We start from the raw sequence: 18042 nt of genomic DNA, 5'->3' as shown, positions 1-18042 counted from the left end.
GTTACAGGTTAGAAAAGCGACATCTGGTTGCATGGAGAGGACCTAAAAACTTATTTTTTTAAATAATTATTATATATATAAAATATATATATATATATATATATATATATATATATATATATATATATATATATATATATATATATATATATATATATATATATATATATATGTTCAATTCTCTACAAATGTATATATACTGTACATATACATAAATATATATACACTCATATATATATATATATACACATGTATAAATACATATATAATATATACATATATATACATATATATATACATACATATGTATATATATATATATACACACATATTATATATACACACATATATATACATATATATGTATATATATATATATATACACACACATATATATACGTACATATAAATACACACATACATATATATATATGTGTGTATATATACACACATATTATATATACACACATATATACATATATATGTATATATATATACACACACATATATACGTACATATAAATACACACATACATATATATATGTGTGTATATATACATATATATATGTATATATATACATATATATACATATATATGTATATATATACATACATATATGTATATATATACATACATATATATACACATATACATACATATATGTATATATATATACATACATATATATACACACATATATACATATATATACATATACACATATATGTATATATATACATACATATATATATACACACATATATATACATATACATATGTTCATAATATATATACACGCATATGTACATATACACACATATATATATATATATATATATATATATATATATATATATATATATATATATATATATATATATATATACATATATATATACATATAGAGCAGGGAAACTTGCGAAACAGGCTTGTAGGGATGAAATAGCCTCTGTGTTTTTTCCTGACCTAACATATATTCCGCTCTACCCTGGTATTGAGCACTGTATAACAGATAAACCACAGTAAACTGGACTATATATATATATATATATATATATATATATATATTTGTGTGTGTGTGTGTATATATATATATTTATATACACACAAATATATACTGTATATACAGTATATACACACATGTATATATATATATATATATATATATATATACATACATATACACACACACGCATACATATATATATATATATATATATACACTTTTAATATATTTTTGAATATCATGAAGCTGTATGAAAAATAATCGTAATTTGGATGTGACTGGCTTTGTTTTTGCAGGCCTCTTGCACAGTCTTGTGTCACCTGAACAACAAGCATACTCACCTTCACTTTCTTCCCCTCTATATCCAAAGTGCGAACGGTGAAATCCACTCCGATGGTGTTCTGCTGCTTTTCCGAGAACACCCCCGACCTGAAGTTCTGCACCACGCAGGTCTTCCCCACGTTGGAGTCTCCGATCAGGATGATCTTGAACAGGTAGTCGAAGAAATCGTCGTGCTCGGGTCCCGGGGTCTGCATTCTGGCCCCTTCTGCTGATGCTGTGTGACGTGGGTTGAGGGGGTTTTTTAAGTAAGAAACGCAAGTCAATATGCACAAGCAAATATATCTGACCGCAGGCGGAATGAGTCCTCATGTGTTCCTGCCAAACCAGTTCTGTAGCCTGTAGAAAGTGTCCAATTGAGCTGTTCAAAGGTTAAAAGGCTCTTCGCATTTTTTCCTTTTGGGCTTTGTTTTTGTCTTGGAGTCTCTCCTTTCTCATACTGGTGACCTTCAAGGGCAACTGCGACAAAAACATCCTTTCATTTCCCTGCGTCGTTCCAGTCAGAGAAACTTCTTTGCCTTAATCAAAATACCCCAAAATGTTGCGTTTTCTTCAGTAATCCAACTCTGTCCGGAATCCCCCTGCTTGTCCGTCACACATCCGCCTATACAGTCAGGACTCTCCTGGCACCTGTACAAACAATAGACTCCCGCCCTACCTGCTCTGCAAACATTAAACAAAACCCCGCCCCTTTCACAGCTACAGGATTGTGGGAAATGCAGTCCATTAGCACCAGACCTCTTTGGAATCGTTACGTGTTTATCCGCGATCATGCAGTTTAAAACCGTGAAATGTGCAAACTCTGCTCCTCTTACGGGCTCTCAAAAAAGCGCCAGACAGTATTTTAGTATGATATGAGAAGTGAATATGATAGTGAAACTACTTTGCAGTGGTTGGAGTGCAATGCGGCAAACTGTTTCTCATGTTCAGACCTCTTCACGGAGCTGAATAGGACTTCTACACCATTACAAACTATATATTTATATTCCAGTTAATTGTAAAATGTGACACTTTTGGTTCATATGGAGAGCATTACATGCTACTTTGGTTTCAAATGTCTTACTTCACAGGTTTTTTGTGGATACTGTCACGGTCTGTTTGACTGGTTTTGGGTTGTTTTTCCTGTGTTTCGTGTTTTCTTCATGCTTCCTGTTTAGGTTTTGTCTTGCAGTGACTTCACCACTGTGTCTGAGCACTGTAGTTCTTGATTTTAGTGATCCGAGGGACAACACTGAATTGACTTGCAACACTAACCACGTTTCCACGCACCAAATTAGTCAGATTTTTCAAATATTTTGTTTTTTTGTACAAACCCCGTTTCCATATGAGTTGGGAAATTGTGTTAAATGTAAATATAAACGGAATACAATGATTTACAAATCCTTTTCGACCCATATTCAGTTGAATATGCTACAAAGACAACATATTTGATGTTCAAACTCATAAACTTTATATTTTTTTTGCAAATAATAATTAACTTAGAATTTCATGGCTGCAACACGTGCCAAAGTAGTTGGGAAAGGGCATGTTCACCACTGTGTTACATGGCCTTTCCTTTTAACAACACTCAGTAAAGGTTTGGGAAGTGAGGAGACACATTTTTGAAGCTTCTCAGGTGGAATTCTTTCCCATTCTTGCTTGATGTACAGCTTAAGTTGTTCAACAGTCCGGGGGTCTCCCTTCTCACATTGCAGGTGCCACACATTTTCAATGGGAGACAGGTCTGGACTACAGGCAGGCCAGTCTAGTACCCGCACTCTTTTACTATGAAGCCACGTTGATGTAATACGTGGCTTGGCATTGTCTTGCTGAAATAAGCAGGGGCGTCCATGGTAACATGTGTTGCTCCAAAACCTGTATGTACCTTTCAGCATTAATGGCGCCTTCACAGATGTGTAAGTTACCCATGTCTTGGGCACTAATACACCCCCATACCATCACAGATGCTGCCTTTTACACTTTGCGCCTATAACAATCCGGATGGTTCTTTTCCTCTTTGGTCCGGAGGACACGACGTCCACAGTTTCCAAAAACTATTAGAAATGTGGACTCGTCAGACCACAGAACACTTTTCCACTTTGTATCAGTCCATCTTAGGTGGACTGATACAAAGGGGGTGCATTATCCAGCACAACAGCGGCGCATGAACTTCATTTATAAGTAAAGGTAAGACCATAATAACGTTTTTTTTTAATTAAATGTGCTTTTTTGTGTGCTACAGTTTGTATGTGTAAAGTTAAAGTTAAGTTAAAGTACCAATGATTGTCACACACACACTAGGTGTGGTGAAATTTGTCCTCTGCATTTGACCCCCTGGGAGGTGAGGGGAGCAGTGGGCAGCAGCAGCGCCACGCCCGGGAATAATTTTTGGTGATTCAACCCCCAATTCCAACCCTTGATGTTGAGTGCCAAGCAGGGAAGAATGCTGTTATGAGCTTTTAAACATAACCCGTTAACTGCTGCCAATCAAATGGTGAATAAGATACTCTTTAGGGTTCATATGTTTGTAAATCTGACTGTGATGAAGTCCGTGCCTCACCAGCCATGAACCTCACCGCACGTCACTGGCTTTGAGTCACTAGAGAAAAAGCGCTATATAAATATAATTCACTTCACTTCACACGTTTATTGCAGTAATTATCTGAAGTTTCACACGGGCTAAAAACCCTGCAACTTGAAATTGATAGGTGACTGGTAGAAATAATGACCCAGGGGCGTCACTAGCTTTTAAGGACAGGGGGTGGGGGGGCTTAGCCCCCAGGAGATGCACAGGATGCGAGTGAACGTAGCGCACGAGCACAAAACTTCACAAACGGTTAACAAAGACTTAGAAATTAATCATTGTTATTATTATTATTTCAGTGAGTTTATTTTCAATGTGTGTTGAGTACAACAACAAACATGGGTGTGCACAGTGACATTTTGTTTCCAGCATCAACAAGAAACAATGACTTGCATGATCCTTCAAGATACACTGAAACACAATGAAAGTCATGGCATTAGCTTCTATGTTATTACTTCACAACATAGAGGCTAATGCCACCACTTTAGCTCACAATACAATAATTGTTTGTTCCCAAATATTTTGAAGTTGCACGGATTACATTTTGGGCACATATGTGATGGCTGTAAATTCAAGCCCTGGAAATATTACTTAATTATTAAGGGACGGTGTGGCGAAGTTGGTAGAGTGGCTGTGCCAGCAATCGGAGGGTTGCTGGTTACTGGGGTTCAATTCCCACCTTCTACCTCCCTAGTCATGTCCGTTATGTCCTTGGGCAAGACACTTCACCCTTTGCCTCTGATGGCTGCTGGTTAGTGCCTTGCATGGCAGCTCCCGCCATCAGTGTGTGAATGTGTGTGTGAATGTGGAAATACTGTCAAAGCGCTTTGAGTACCTTGAAGGTAGAAAAGCGCTATACAAGTATAACCCATTTATCATTATTTATCATTTATTTGAATTAAAGTAATATCTGGATCGGGATAATTTGGCTTGTATATAATATATATATATATATATATATATATATATATATATATATATATATATATATATATATATATATATATATATATATATTATGGCAAGCCGTTAAGGAAATTAAATATATATGGAAGTCTGAATAGAAATGAGAAACTTATATATATACTGTAAATAAGAAAGACTTAGTCTGCTGATCTGAAAAAGAGCCAAAGCTGTCAAAGAGCTGAGGGACCATCTTCAAAGTGCAATGCTGAAACAAATAATGCAAACAATAAAATGTAATTTACAGGGCTTGAGATTAACGTAGTCCCGTCGTCCCGGGGACGGTAAAAAAAAATGCACGGGACCAAATGAAATGCTCCCCGGGATGATGGTTTTAAAAAAAAAAAAGTATTTTTCTTTTTATGTATTTATTAATTTTACATTTTGTATTAAATGTATTGGTTTTTCCACCCTCTGAAATATATGAAATGTTTAACAAGCCATCCTATAATAATACAACAGCTATTAATGTAACAATACAATAAAACAAATATATTTAATGATGTTGTTTTCATTATTTTAACAATAGGCTAATGTATATTACTTTATATAGATTCTACAAGAAACACAAAACTTGAAAACTAAATGATTTACAATGCAGTGCTGTGTGCTAATGTGCTTCGTACACCTGCAGGACCGCAAGCAAGGTCGCAGAGAAAATGCGGACTGGATTTTGAGTGATGTGGGCATTTTCTATATGAACAAGTGGAATGGATTGGATACCGACGCACTAAAGGGGCTCTCTACCTCACGCTATAAGTGAGGGGAAACTGAGTGAATAATGACAGGTTATATGATTATTTATTTTAACTCATATTCGGGCCACTTTATAATGAATATGTCGGCATGTATTTGTAAAAAAAAACAAATATATATATTTATATATATATTTTTTTTAACACCAAATTATTTAGGGGGGCTTAAGAACATTTTAGGGGGGCTTGAGCCCCCCTAAAATAGGCCTAACAACGCCAATGTGATGACCATTCATAAATTGCAATAAGATGCTCCTGTTTTGTCAGAAACCACCAAGAACATGCCCTTGCATTTGTCATTTTGTCGTATTTGATAATATTGACCAACAATTCGCGTTTCTTTAAAGGCCTACTGAAAGCCACTACTAGCGACCACGCAGTCTGATAGTTTATATATCAATGATGAAATCTTAACATTGCAACACATGCCAATACAGCCGGGTTAACTTATAAAGTGACATTTTAAAATTCCCGGGAAATATCCGGCTGAAACATCGCGGTATGATGACGTATGCGCGTGACAAGTCCGAGTAACGGAAGTTATGGTACCCCGTAGAATCCTATACAAAAAGCTCTGTTTTCATTTCATAATTCCACAGTATTCTGGACATCTTTTGCAATTTGTTTAATGAACAATGAAGGCTGCAAAGAAGACAGTTGTAGGTGGGATCGGTGTATTAGCAGCGGACTACAGCAACACAACCAGGAGGACTTTGTTGGAGCGCTAGCCGCGCTAGCCGCCGACTTCACCTTGACTTCCTACCTCTCCGGGCCGCCAAACGCATCGGGTGAAGTCCTTCGTCCTTCTGCCGATCGCTGGAACGCAGGTGAGCACGCGTGTTGATGAGTAGATGAGGGCTGGCTGGCGTAGGTGGAGAGCTAATGTTTTTAGCATAGCTCTGTGCAGTGCGGTTGCTAAGTTAGCTTCAATGGCGTCTGGAAAGCATTAACCGTGTATTTACATGTCCACGGTTTAATAGTATTGTTGATTTTCTATCTATACTTCCAGTCAGGGGTTTATTTCTTTTGTTTCTATATGCAGTTAAAGCACGATGCTATCACGTTAGCTCGTAGCTAAAGCATTTCGCCGATGTATTGTCGTGGAGATAAAAGGCACTGAATGTCCATTTCGCGTGCTCGACTCTCATTTTCAAGAGGATATAGTATCCGAGGTGGTTTAAAATACAAATCTGTGATCCACAATAGAAAAAGGAGAGAGTGTGGAATCCAATGAGCCAGCTTGTACCTAAGTTACGGTCAGAGCGAAAAAAGATACGTCCATCACTGCCTCTCAAGTCCTTCACTGTAACGTTCCTCATCTACGAATCTTTCATCCTCGCTCAAATTAATGGGGTAATCGTTGCTTTGTCGCTCCGAATCTCTCGCTCCATTGTAAACAACGGGGAATTGTGAGGAATACTAGCTCCTGTGACGTCACGCTACTTCCGGTACAGGCAAGGCTTTTTTTATCAGCGAGCAAAAGTTGCGAACTTTATCGTCGATTTTCTCTACTAAATCCTTTCAGCAAAAATATGGCAATACCGCGAAATGATCAAGTATGACACATAGAATGGATCTGCTATTCCCGTTTAAATAAAAAAAATCATTTCAGTAGGCCTTTAACAGCGCATCCGTCGATAACCGGGAATTCCGAGTGTCCCTCAAGGCAACACGGTTCTCTCGCCATCCAGCGCAGTGACGTCACACTCGGATGCCGTTACATCCTTAAATATCATCACACACACACGCGCACACACACGCACACGTCAGTTTGGTGTGGCGCCTTCCACGTTCTCTCTCTCGCGCGTTGTCTTTTCCCCCCTCGTCAAAGCTGGGGGTCTGCGGCGGCAACATGCAGCGGAACACCGTGGTCGTGGTGGCGGACAAGACCAGCCTAAAGAGGCCGTTTATATTCGCCTGTGTTGTCAACATGGTAGGTGCTCGGGTGGGTGCAAGTTGCGCAAACAGGCCTTTAGGCGCCTTTGCCGTGTCTGTCGTGTTGCTTTTAGCGGGAATACACTGTAACGCAGCATCACGCGTGACGTCACAGGACAAAGGTGTGGCCAGCCAGCATCATGTACCATGTTGTGTACTCAAGTGATGGCGCGGCTTGCAGGGACTTGCAAAAGTGTGGTGGGTTTTTTTTAAAAGCTGTGTTGTGTTGTTTGCCTTCTCTTTAAGGCGCCGTGTTTCATCATGTTGACCATGACGGCGGCCGCCCATCGGGACCTCCTGCAAGCGGGCCAGGTAGGACTCACCATCAACGACAAAACTATGAAGACTAGAGCGGTGGTTCTCTAACTTGTTTGTAACCGAGCTCCACCTCAGAAAACACTCAGCTCTCCAACATTAGGATACGGTAGCCCGGCAGGCACACCACATTGATACAACGTTGATTATACATATATGTCCTTTAAAACCCACTTTAAAACTATGTAGCGAAATACCGTATTTTTCGGACTATAAGTCGCAGTTTTTTTCGTAGTGCGACTTATACTCAGGAGCGACTTATGTGTGAAATTATTAACACATTAGCGTAAAATATCAAATAATATTATTTAGCTCATTCGCGTAAGAGACTAGACGTATAAGATTTCATGGGATTTAGCGATTAGGAGTGACACGTATAGCATGTTCTATACCAGGGGTCACCAACGCGGTGCCCGCGGGCACCAGGTAGCCCGTAAGGACCAGATGAGTAGCCCGCTGGCCTGTTCTAAAAATAGCTCAAATAGCAGCACTTACCAGTGAGCTGCCTCTATTTTTTAAATTGTATTTATTTACTAGCAAGCTGGTCTCGCTTTGCCCGACATTTTTAATTCTAGGAGAGACAAAACTCAAATAGAATTTGAAAATCCAAGAAAATATTTTAAAGACTTGGTCTTCACTTGTTTAAATAATGTCATTAATTTTTTTTACTTTGCTTCTTATAACTTTCAGAAAGACAATTTTAGAGAAAAAATACAACCTTAAAAATGATTTTAGGATTTTTAAACACATATACCTTTTTACCTTTTAAATTCCTTCCTCTTCTTTCCTGACAATTTAAATCAATGTTCAAGTAATTTTTTATTTTTTTATTGTAAAGAATAATAAATACATTTTAATTTAATTCTTCATTTTAGCTTCTGTTTTTTCGACGACGAATATTTGTGAAATATTTCTTCAAACTTATTATGATTAAAATTCAAAACAATTATTCTGGCAAATCTAGAAAATCTGTAGAATCAAATTTAAATCTTATTTCAAAGTCTTTTGAATTTCTTTTATAATTTTTGTTCTGGAAAATCTAGAAGAAATAATGATTTGTCTTTGTTAGAAATATAGCTTGGTCCAATTTGTTATATATTCTAACAAAGTGTGGATTGGATTTTAACCTATTTAAAACATGTCATCAAAATTCAAAAATTAATCTTAATCAGGAAAAATGACTAATGATGTTCCATAAATTATTTTTTAACGTTTTTCTGTTCTTTTTTTCGGTTGAATTTTGAATTTTAAAGAGTCGAAATTGAAGGTAAACTATGTTTCAAAATTTAATTGTCTTTTTTTCGTGTTTTCTCCTCTTTTAAACCGTTCAATTAAGTGTAAATATCATTAATTATTAATAATAACATAGAGTTAAAGGTAAATTGAGCAAATTGGCTATTTCTGGCAATTTATTTAAGTGTGTATCAAACTGGTAGCCCTTCGCATTAATCACTACCCAAGAAGTAGCTCTTGCTTTCAAAAAGGTTGGTGACCCCTGCTCTATATGTTACAGTTATTTGAATGACTCTTACCATAATACGTTACGTTAACATACCAGGCACCTTCTCAGTTGGTTATTTATGCCTCATATAACGTACACTTATTCAGCCTGTTGTTCCATCCATCCATCCATCTTCTTCCGCTTATCCGAGGTCGGGTCGCGGGGGAAGCAGCCTAAGCAGGGAAGCCCAGACTTCCCTCTCCCCAGCCACTTGGTCCAGCTCTCGAGGCGTTCCCAGGCCAGCCGGGAGACATAGTCTTCCCAACGTGTCCTGGGTCTTCCCCGTGGCCTCCTACCGGTCGGACGTGCCCTAAACACCTCCCGAGGGAGGCGTTCGGGTGGCATCCTGACCAGATGCCCGAACCACCTCATCTGGCTCCTCTCCATGTGGAGGAGCAGCGGCTTTACTTTGAGCTCCTCCCGGATGACAGAGCTTCTCACCCTATCTCTAAGGGAGAGGAAACTCATTTGGGCCGCTTGTACCCGTGATCTTGTCCTTTCGGTCATAACCCAAAGCTCATGACCATAGGTGAGGATGGGACCGTAGATCGACCGGGTAAATTGAGAGCTTTGCTTTCCGGCTCAGCTCCTTCTTCACCACAACGGATCGATACAGCGTCCGCATTACTGAAGACGCCGCACCGATCCGCCTGTCGATCTCACGATCCACTCTTCCCTCACTCCGAGGTACTTGAACTCCTCCACTTGGGGCAGAGTCTCCTCCGCAACCCGGAGATGGCACTACACCCTTTTCCGGGCGAGAACCATGGACTCTGACTTGGAGGTGCTGATTCTCATCCCAGTCGCTTCACACTCAGCTGCGAACTGATCCAGTGAGCCTGTTGTTCACTATTCTTTATTTATTTTAAATTGCCTTTCAAATGTCTATTCTTGGTGTTGGCTTTTATCAAATACTTTTCCCCCCAAAAATGCGACTTATATATGTTTTTTTCCTTCTTTATTATGCATTTTCGGCCGGTGCGACTTATACTCCGGAGCGACTTATACTCCGAAAAATACGGTAGTTGTGTTTGTAAATTGAGACAACGTTGGTGTCCAACGTTGGATCCACGTTGTTGGTTAGGAAATGACCAAATTTCAAATCAACGCCACAACCTGACATTGAATAAACGTCGTCAAAAAGCATGTTGTTTCAACGTTGTATTTGTGTTGTAAAATACTGGTTGGAAAATGACCAAAATTCAATGGTCAAAATAACGTCAGAACTTAACATTGATTAAACGTCGTCAAATAGCATGTTGTTTTAACGTTGAATTTGCGCTGTAGAATACTAGTTGAAAAATGATTAAAATTCAATGGTCAAATCAACGTCAGAAACCAACATTGATTAAACGTCGTCAAAAAGTATGTTGTTTCAACGTTATACGTATTTGTGTTGTAGAATACTGGTTGGAAAATGACCAAAATTCAATGGTCAAATTAACGTCAGAACCTGACATTGAATAAACATCGTCAAATAGCATGTTGTTTCAACGTTGTATTTGTGTTGTAAAATACTGGTTGGGAAATGACCACATTTCAATGGTCAAATCAACGTCAGAACCCAACATTGATTAAACGTAGTCAAAATGCATGTTGTTTTAAAGTTGTATTTGTGTTGTAGAATATTGGTTGTAAAATGACCACATTTCAATGGTCAAATCAACGTCAGAACCCAACATTGATTAAACGTAGTCAAATAGCATGTTGTTTCAACGTTATACGTATTTGTGTTGTACAATATTGGTTGGAAAATGACCAAATTTCAACGGTTAAATCAACGTCACAACCTGACATTGAATAAACGTTGTCAAAAACAATGTTGTTTCAACGTTGTATTTGTGTTGTACAATATTGGTTGGAAAATGACCAAATTTACTGACTAAAAAAAGCATGTTGTTTCAACGTTGTATTTGAATTGTACGATACTGGTTGGAAAATGACCAAAATTCAATGGTCAAATTAACGTCAGAACCTGACATTGAATAAACATCGTCAAATAGCATGTTGTTTCAACGTTGTATTTGTGTTGTAAAATACTGGTTGGGAAATGACCACATTTCAATGGTCAAATCAACGTCAGAACCCAACATTGATTAAACGTAGTCAAAATGCATGTTGTTTTAAAGTTGTATTTGTGTTGTAGAATATTGGTTGTAAAATGACCAAATTTCAACGGTTAAATCAACGTCACAACCTGACATTGAATAAACGTTGTCAAAAACAATGTTGTTTCAACGTTGTATTTGTGTTGTACAATATTGGTTGGAAAATGACCAAATTTACTGACTAAAAAAGCATGTTGTTTCAACGTTGTATTTGGGTTGTACGATACTGGTTGGAAAATGACCAAAATTCAATGGTCAAAATAACATCAGAAACCAAAATTGATTAAACGTCGTCAAAAAGCATGTTGTTTCAACGTTGTATTTGTGTTGTAAAATAACCACATTTCAATGGTGAAATCAACCTTAGAACACAACATTGATTAAACTTCGTCAAAAAGCATGTTGTTTTAACGTTGAATTTGCGTTGTAGAATACTGGTTGGGAAATGATTAAAATTCAATGGTCAAACTAACGTCAGAACCCAACATTGATTAAACGTTGTCAAAATGCATGTTGTTTTAAAGTTGTATTTGTGTTGTAGAATATTGGTTGGAAAATGACCACATTTCAACGGTCAAATCAACGTCACAACCTGACATTGAATAAACGTTGACTAAAAAAAGCATGTTGTTTCAACGTTGTATTTGTGTTGTACGATACTGGTTGGAAAATGATTAAAACTCAATGGTCAAATTAACGTCAGAACCCAACGTTGAATAAACGTCGTCAAAAAGAATGTTGTTCCAACGTCAGGACCTAATCCAACAAGTTCTCAACGTTGTTTCAATGTCTTGTGTAGTAGGCCTAAGTATTCATTAAAAACAAGGCGGAGGTTTTAGTATATTTAACATTTTTGGCCGCTGTAACACTACACACAGTTTGAATAGTAACACTGGGTTTGACGTACCACAGTTTGAGAACCACTGGACCAGAGGTGTGTAAGGGTGTGTGTGTGTGTGTGTGTGTGTGTGTGTGTGTGTGTGTGTGTGTGTGTGTGTGTGTGTGTGTGTGTGTGTCCTTGAGCCAGACAGTGACTTATCTTCACACTTTACATCTGACCCTCACCTTTGACCCCCTTTACAGCCATGTGGCATCCTGGTAGCCTCAAGACAAGAATCCCAGCCATAGTCCATATTAGCACACGTGTCATATTTAGCAACTAGATTGAATGAAATTAAAAATAAATAAACATTAGTAGGAAAGTGATTGTACTTAAGAGGGTAAAAGGTGTGTTTCCTCAGCTGGTGTCCAACGCGTCCGTGGTGATTCTGTACATCCTGGAGACGGCCTGCCTGCTGCTGTCGCTGCTCGGCGTGTACGGAGCCTTCCGGGGGAAGAGGTGGTGTTTGATTCTGGTAATTCATGTCCCGCCTCGTTCACAGTCTGCAACACAAGCGTGCAACAAGCCGGGTGTCTCTGGTGTGTGCAGTTTGCGGCCGGGATGGCGGCGGCCAGTCAAACCATCATTGTGAAAACAGCCCTCAGCTACCAGGATATTTATGAGGTGTGTACCCTCACCTCACCGTCTACTCCTTTAAAGGCGGTGCAAAATACAGTTTTGTTTTTAGACAGGAGTGGCGAGAGAGGAGAGCAAGTTGTTGTCCATGATGCCGCTGAGTGCGCCCAGCAAAGTCAACAGGACCTTACTTCACAGTATTCAAGCACATGTGAGCTTTATTTGTATACATCATATTTACTGTATATATACCCACATTTAACACGTAATACAAATACATGGAGTGTTTGCTGATTGTTCACTAGTTTAAGTGCTGCGGGCTCATTGAAGGCTACAAAGACTGGGGGGCCTCCATTCCTGCATCTTGTCATTGTCAGTCGCCGGGTAAATGTGTGAGTATGCCTTTGGAATATGTGTAAGTTTGCTTAAATTAAAATTAAAAAAATAAAAATATATATTTTATTTTTTTTTACTCTTTATATATATATTTTTTTTCAAAATTAGGTAGGTACATAAAACAATGTAGGAAAACATTTAAAAAACAGGATTTTTTTCCCCCCTACTTTTTATAAATTAATTAAATGTGTTTATTAAAATTTTTTTAGACTTTATAAAGATTAAAATGAATGACTTTTTTTTTTTTTTTTAAATACACAATATTGTAGTAATTGTTTTGTTGGGGTTTTCCTTCAGATTATTGTAGCTTTTTTTAATCATTTCAAAAAATTAAATAAAAAAAACAATTAGCTCCTCGTTGAGTTAAAAAACAGGAACAAAGGCCATGTTTGATGTATATTTCAATATATTTATTCTGATTTTTGTTGTAAATTTAAACGAAACAAAACAGAAAATTAAGCATCATTTTTTTTATACAATTCAGTGTTATAGTAATTTTTTTTAAAAATATTCTTTTAGCATTTTTTTTAAGCATTTCTAAAACTAAATAAAAGCAATAGCTGCTTTGTATACTTAAAAAAAAGCCAATTTTTATTTTTATTCAAATAAGTTTTTTCAAATTTTTGTAATAAAAAAAAATTAATAATTAATGACTATTATATATATATATATATATATATATATATATATATATATAGAGAGAGAGAGAGAGATATATATATATATATATATATATATATATATATATATATATATATATATATATATATATATATATATATATATATATATATATATATATATATAGATAGATATATCAGTGTTATAGTAATAGTTTTTTTTAAAGATTATTTTGCCTCTTATTTTTAGCCTTTCTAAAAATAAATAAAAACAGTAGCTGCCTCGTTTAATTGGAAAAAAAAACAGGAACAAACGCCAAGTATTTTTATTTAAATATGTTTATTAAAAAACAAAAACAAATCATGACTAAGTAATGGTTTCTATCACATATTCAGTAAATGATGTGACCCATACAGTAAATTAACTACCTATTCATGTGAACTGTATTGATATGTATTTATTGTTGTTAACGTTTAAAATCGAAAAAGGAAATGAACAATTGTGTTGCAAATTATTTACAGGCAGGAAAGGGGTAGGAATAAATCAACTCTGCTTCTTCATACTCCTTTTCGGACATGTCAGAATGTGAAACTGTAAACATGTTCAAAATATCACTACGTTGTTATTTTCCTTTATTACTCGTTTCTTGTTGTTGTTTTGTTTTGGGTTTCTTTATGTTCTCGTTCTTTTTTTATTAACATACCCAAAATAAATATTTGCAATTATTTACAATATATTTTTAAAATAATACAGTATGTGTATATATATATATATATATATATATATATATATATATATATATATATATATATATATATATATATATGTATGTATGTATATATATATATATTTTTTTTGTTTTGTTTGTTTGTTTGTTTGTTTGTTTTTTAAGCATTTTTAAAACTAAATAAAAACAGCAGCTGCTTTGTTTATTTAAAATAAAAAAACACAAGCCAAGTATTATTTTTCATTAAATATGTCTGTTAACTTTTTTTAAACTAAATAAAAACATTAGCAGCTTTGTTTAATTTAAAACAGGAACAAACACCAAACGTTACCATTTTTTTATCTAATTAAATATATCTCCCCCCCAAAAATAAAAACATGAATAATGTTATCTCAAATGTCAACATATTTATTTTGCTGTTTTAAAGCCTTGTCTATAATTAAATATATTAAAAATGTTAACATTAAAAACTTTAAAAAGTAAATGAAAACATGTGCTTTGTTTGCAAAGCAGATAATCGATACATTGACAAAAAACATTAACCACTCCAAAAAAAGAATTAGCTGCCTTATTTAAAAAACAACAGAAAAAGACAGAAAATATTTTGCATTATTTTAGTGTTTTTAAATTTAAAAATATATAATTATTAGATACATTAATTAAAAACAAATACTATTAAATACAGTAATTAAAAAATAAGTTAAGACATTAGCTGACTTAAAAAAATTTTTTTTACAAGATCATATAAATAAACCAAAAATGTAATAAAAGGTCATTAAAAACAAATACAATTAAATACAGTAATTAAAATCTAAGTAAACACATTAGCTGCCTTAAGAAAATAAAAAATAAAATATATATATATATATTTACAAGATCATATGAATAAACCAAAAATGTAATAAAAGGTAATTAAAAACAAATTCTATTAAATACAGTAATTAAAATTAAGTAAACACATTAGCTGCCTTAAGAAAATTAAAAAAAAAATATATATATATATATATATATATATATATATATATATATATATATATATATATATATATATATATATATATATATATATATATATATTTACAAGATCATATAAATAAACCAAAAATGTAATAAATAGAAAAACAAGGAACTGTCTTGTTTTAAAAAGATTAAAAAGAGCTGTCTTAACTAAACCTTTTTCACATTCAAAGTCCTTTTTGTCGACTAAAAACTTGCTCCAAAAGCAACAAAGTTATCCCAAACATTGATTGTCCTTACCAGCAGTCTGTGTTGTCCTTGTACGCAAACATTGCAACATTTATAACCGACATTTTAGCTGAAAAAGAAGAAAAATTCCAGCAGCCACTTCCTGTTTGCTTTCTTCTTCTTTGCCTTCTGTAAAACGGCGCCCTCTGGTGGCTGCTGGCGGGTAATGACGCCAGATTGTTTGTCTTCTCCCTATTAGATACGACTGCGAGGCAGCGCCACCTTGGGGGCTCCAAAGAACCAATATGTTTATCAGGAGGTAAAAAACACACTTTGAGAGATGAAAATGGAATGATTTATCCCACTAAAGCTTTAATCCACAGGCATGCCTCCCTATTTATGTCTCCGCACTCAAGCGAGGATTCTCATTGGAAATGGGCATCAAATTTGGAAGCGGCGTTTTTTGGGTATGTTTTTTTTTTTTTAAATAACGGACATAATGAACCTTTTTGAGCAATTTTGGGCATGTGTTAATTTTTTTTCAAATCCCACTTTTAATAGAAATTAATTTGGAATTTCTCCCCGCAGGCTGTTTTAATGGTGATGAGCCTGAAGCTGATGGTGCAGATGAAGCGCAAACAGGAGTTCATGGCCCTCCTGCAGTCCAACCGATACGTCCCCGGCGCCTTCTAGTGGTCACCTCGACGTCACGCGTTGAATTTGCACATAAATAAACACGTTATGCTGTAATGATAACCGTAATAACCTGGCTAGCTGCTAGTAAGCGTCATGCTATTTGATATACGTACAAAACACGCATGTAATCTGAGGGCCTGATTACCTGAGCAGCTCAGGTGAGCTCCATGCACACACCTGCAAAGTCTCTAGTGAGCATTTGATTTTTTTTTTTAGTGGGCTAAAAACACCACTTGAACTTGAATTGGAGAAAACTCATATAATGTAACCGACTTCTGATGTATGTACGTTATGTAACGCTATTTAATAACCATAACAAGACGATTTTGAAGGCTAAAGACTGCGAATGTAAAACGCTTTCTATACTTTCATGCAATTTTTTTTGTATTATTTCAAATAATATGTGCACTTTATGATGTATATTCTTCATGCATATACACAGTTGTTTTTTTAAGTATGTCAAATCACATAATAATGTACTAAGTAATGTAATATAAATGATTGTAAATAACAAAAATAAATGTGATAATTGTTCTTTTGTTGCGTTTTTTACGCAGGTTTTTAATACATCCATCTGCTAATTTTGGGCTAAAGTAAACACAAAAAATAAATATGCTTTTTCAGAAACTTGGTACTAATAAATACATATTTTAAAATAATAGCAAAACGTGTGTAAATTGAAAAACGTGTCAAAACAAATCTCAGTCTGAATGTAATTTGGATTATGTTTAAGAAAATATAAATGTTATAATCCTAGTTAAACATATTAAAAATATTTGAAAAAATCTGATAAAATATCTTCAAAATATAATTTTTTTGAATGTATGATTCCAAGAAAACGTGTTGTTTTTTAATCAAGTTGAGTCAGGATCTAATCTGGGTTACGCATGTAAATACACTTTACCAACATTGAAATAATTTAATGTTTTTTTTTATGCAACACTAGTTTTAACAATACTACATATAATACTGAGATTTTATATATATATATATATATATATATATATATATATACAAACCCCGTTTCCATATGAGTTGGGAAATGGTGTTAGATGTAAATATAAACGGAATACAAAGATTTGAAAATCCTTTTCAAGCCATATTCAGTTGAATATGCTACAAAGACAACATATTTGATGTTCCAACTCATAAACTCTTTTTTTTTTTTTGCAAATAATAATTAACTTAGAATTTCATGGCTGCAACACGTGCCAAAGTAGTTGGGAAAGGGCATGTTCACCACTGTGTTACATGGCCTTTCCTTTTAACAACACTCAGTAAAGGTTTGGGAAGTGAGGAGACACATTTTTGAAGCTTCTCAGGTGGAATTCTTTCCCATTCTTGCTTGATGTACAGCTTAAGTTGTTCAACAGTCCGGGGGTCTCCCTTCTGCTATTTTAGCTGCCACACATTTTCAATGGGAGACAGGTCTGGACTACAGGCAGGCCAGTCTAGTACCCTCACTCTTTTACTA

General features: G+C 35.3%; 3 protein-coding genes across 13 annotated transcripts in view; 2 read left to right on the top strand and 1 right to left on the bottom strand.

Annotated features, from left to right (window-relative positions):
• lrrc17 (leucine rich repeat containing 17) overlaps positions 1–2650 on the top strand; it is a 112165-nt gene extending 109515 nt beyond the window's left edge. For 4 of the 7 annotated variants that reach the window (XM_062066595.1, XM_062066594.1, XM_062066590.1 and 1 more), the window contains one exon: positions 1379–2649. The gene's annotated coding sequence lies outside the window, so the exon portion shown is untranslated. Of the gene's footprint in view, positions 1–1378 lie in introns of all 7 variants that reach the window. The other 3 variants (XM_062066591.1, XM_062066596.1, XM_062066593.1) reach the window with 1 other exon arrangement.
• LOC133662521 (ras-related protein Rab-19-like) overlaps positions 1–6962 on the bottom strand; it is a 17710-nt gene extending 10748 nt beyond the window's left edge. The window contains exons 1-3 of one of the 3 annotated variants that reach the window (XM_062066604.1): positions 1880–2665; positions 1638–1806; positions 1350–1564 (exon numbers count right to left, since the gene is read on the bottom strand). In XM_062066604.1, coding sequence (XP_061922588.1) covers positions 1350–1564; positions 1638–1659 — 237 coding nt within the window. In that variant the 5' untranslated portion in view covers positions 1660–1806; positions 1880–2665. Of the gene's footprint in view, positions 1–1349; positions 1565–1637; positions 2666–6874 lie in introns of those variants that run through there. The other 2 variants (XM_062066602.1, XM_062066603.1) reach the window with 2 other exon arrangements.
• On the top strand, positions 6093–17088 carry LOC133662519 (tetraspanin-8-like). Of its 3 annotated transcripts, none has more exons than XM_062066601.1 (9): positions 6093–6455; positions 7810–7875; positions 12729–12842; positions 12917–12991; positions 13056–13154; positions 13249–13335; positions 16132–16191; positions 16256–16339; positions 16461–17087. In XM_062066601.1, exons 2-9 carry the CDS (start codon positions 7825–7827, stop codon positions 16563–16565), a joined length of 675 nt encoding a protein of 224 aa, XP_061922585.1. In that variant the 5' UTR covers positions 6093–6455; positions 7810–7824; the 3' UTR covers positions 16566–17087. The 3 variants fall into 3 exon arrangements, with proteins under 3 accessions (XP_061922585.1, XP_061922583.1, XP_061922584.1); XM_062066599.1 differs by lacking the exon at positions 6093–6455 and adding an exon at positions 7249–7561; XM_062066600.1 differs by lacking the exons at positions 6093–6455; positions 13249–13335 and adding an exon at positions 7249–7561 and having other exon boundaries at positions 16461–17088.
• Positions 17089–18042: the final 954 nt, after the last annotated feature.

The sequence above is a fragment of the Entelurus aequoreus genome, linkage group LG12, assembly GCF_033978785.1.
Source record: "Entelurus aequoreus isolate RoL-2023_Sb linkage group LG12, RoL_Eaeq_v1.1, whole genome shotgun sequence".
NCBI classification, from domain to species: domain Eukaryota; kingdom Metazoa; phylum Chordata; class Actinopteri; order Syngnathiformes; family Syngnathidae; genus Entelurus; species Entelurus aequoreus.
This window is presented reverse-complemented; position numbering and strand designations above follow the sequence as displayed.

Excerpts from the sequence above, each read along its gene's own strand:
- LOC133662519 (XM_062066599.1), top strand. The coding sequence starts at position 7,481 with ATGCAGCGGAACACCGTGGTCGTGGTGGCGGACAAGACCAGCCTAAAG. Across the intron at positions 7,562-7,809 it reads TCGCCTGTGTTGTCAACATG|GCGCCGTGTTTCATCATGTT; the intron begins GTAGGTGCTCGG and ends CTTCTCTTTAAG. Across the intron at positions 16,340-16,460 it reads TTGGAAGCGGCGTTTTTTGG|GCTGTTTTAATGGTGATGAG; the intron begins GTATGTTTTTTT and ends TTCTCCCCGCAG.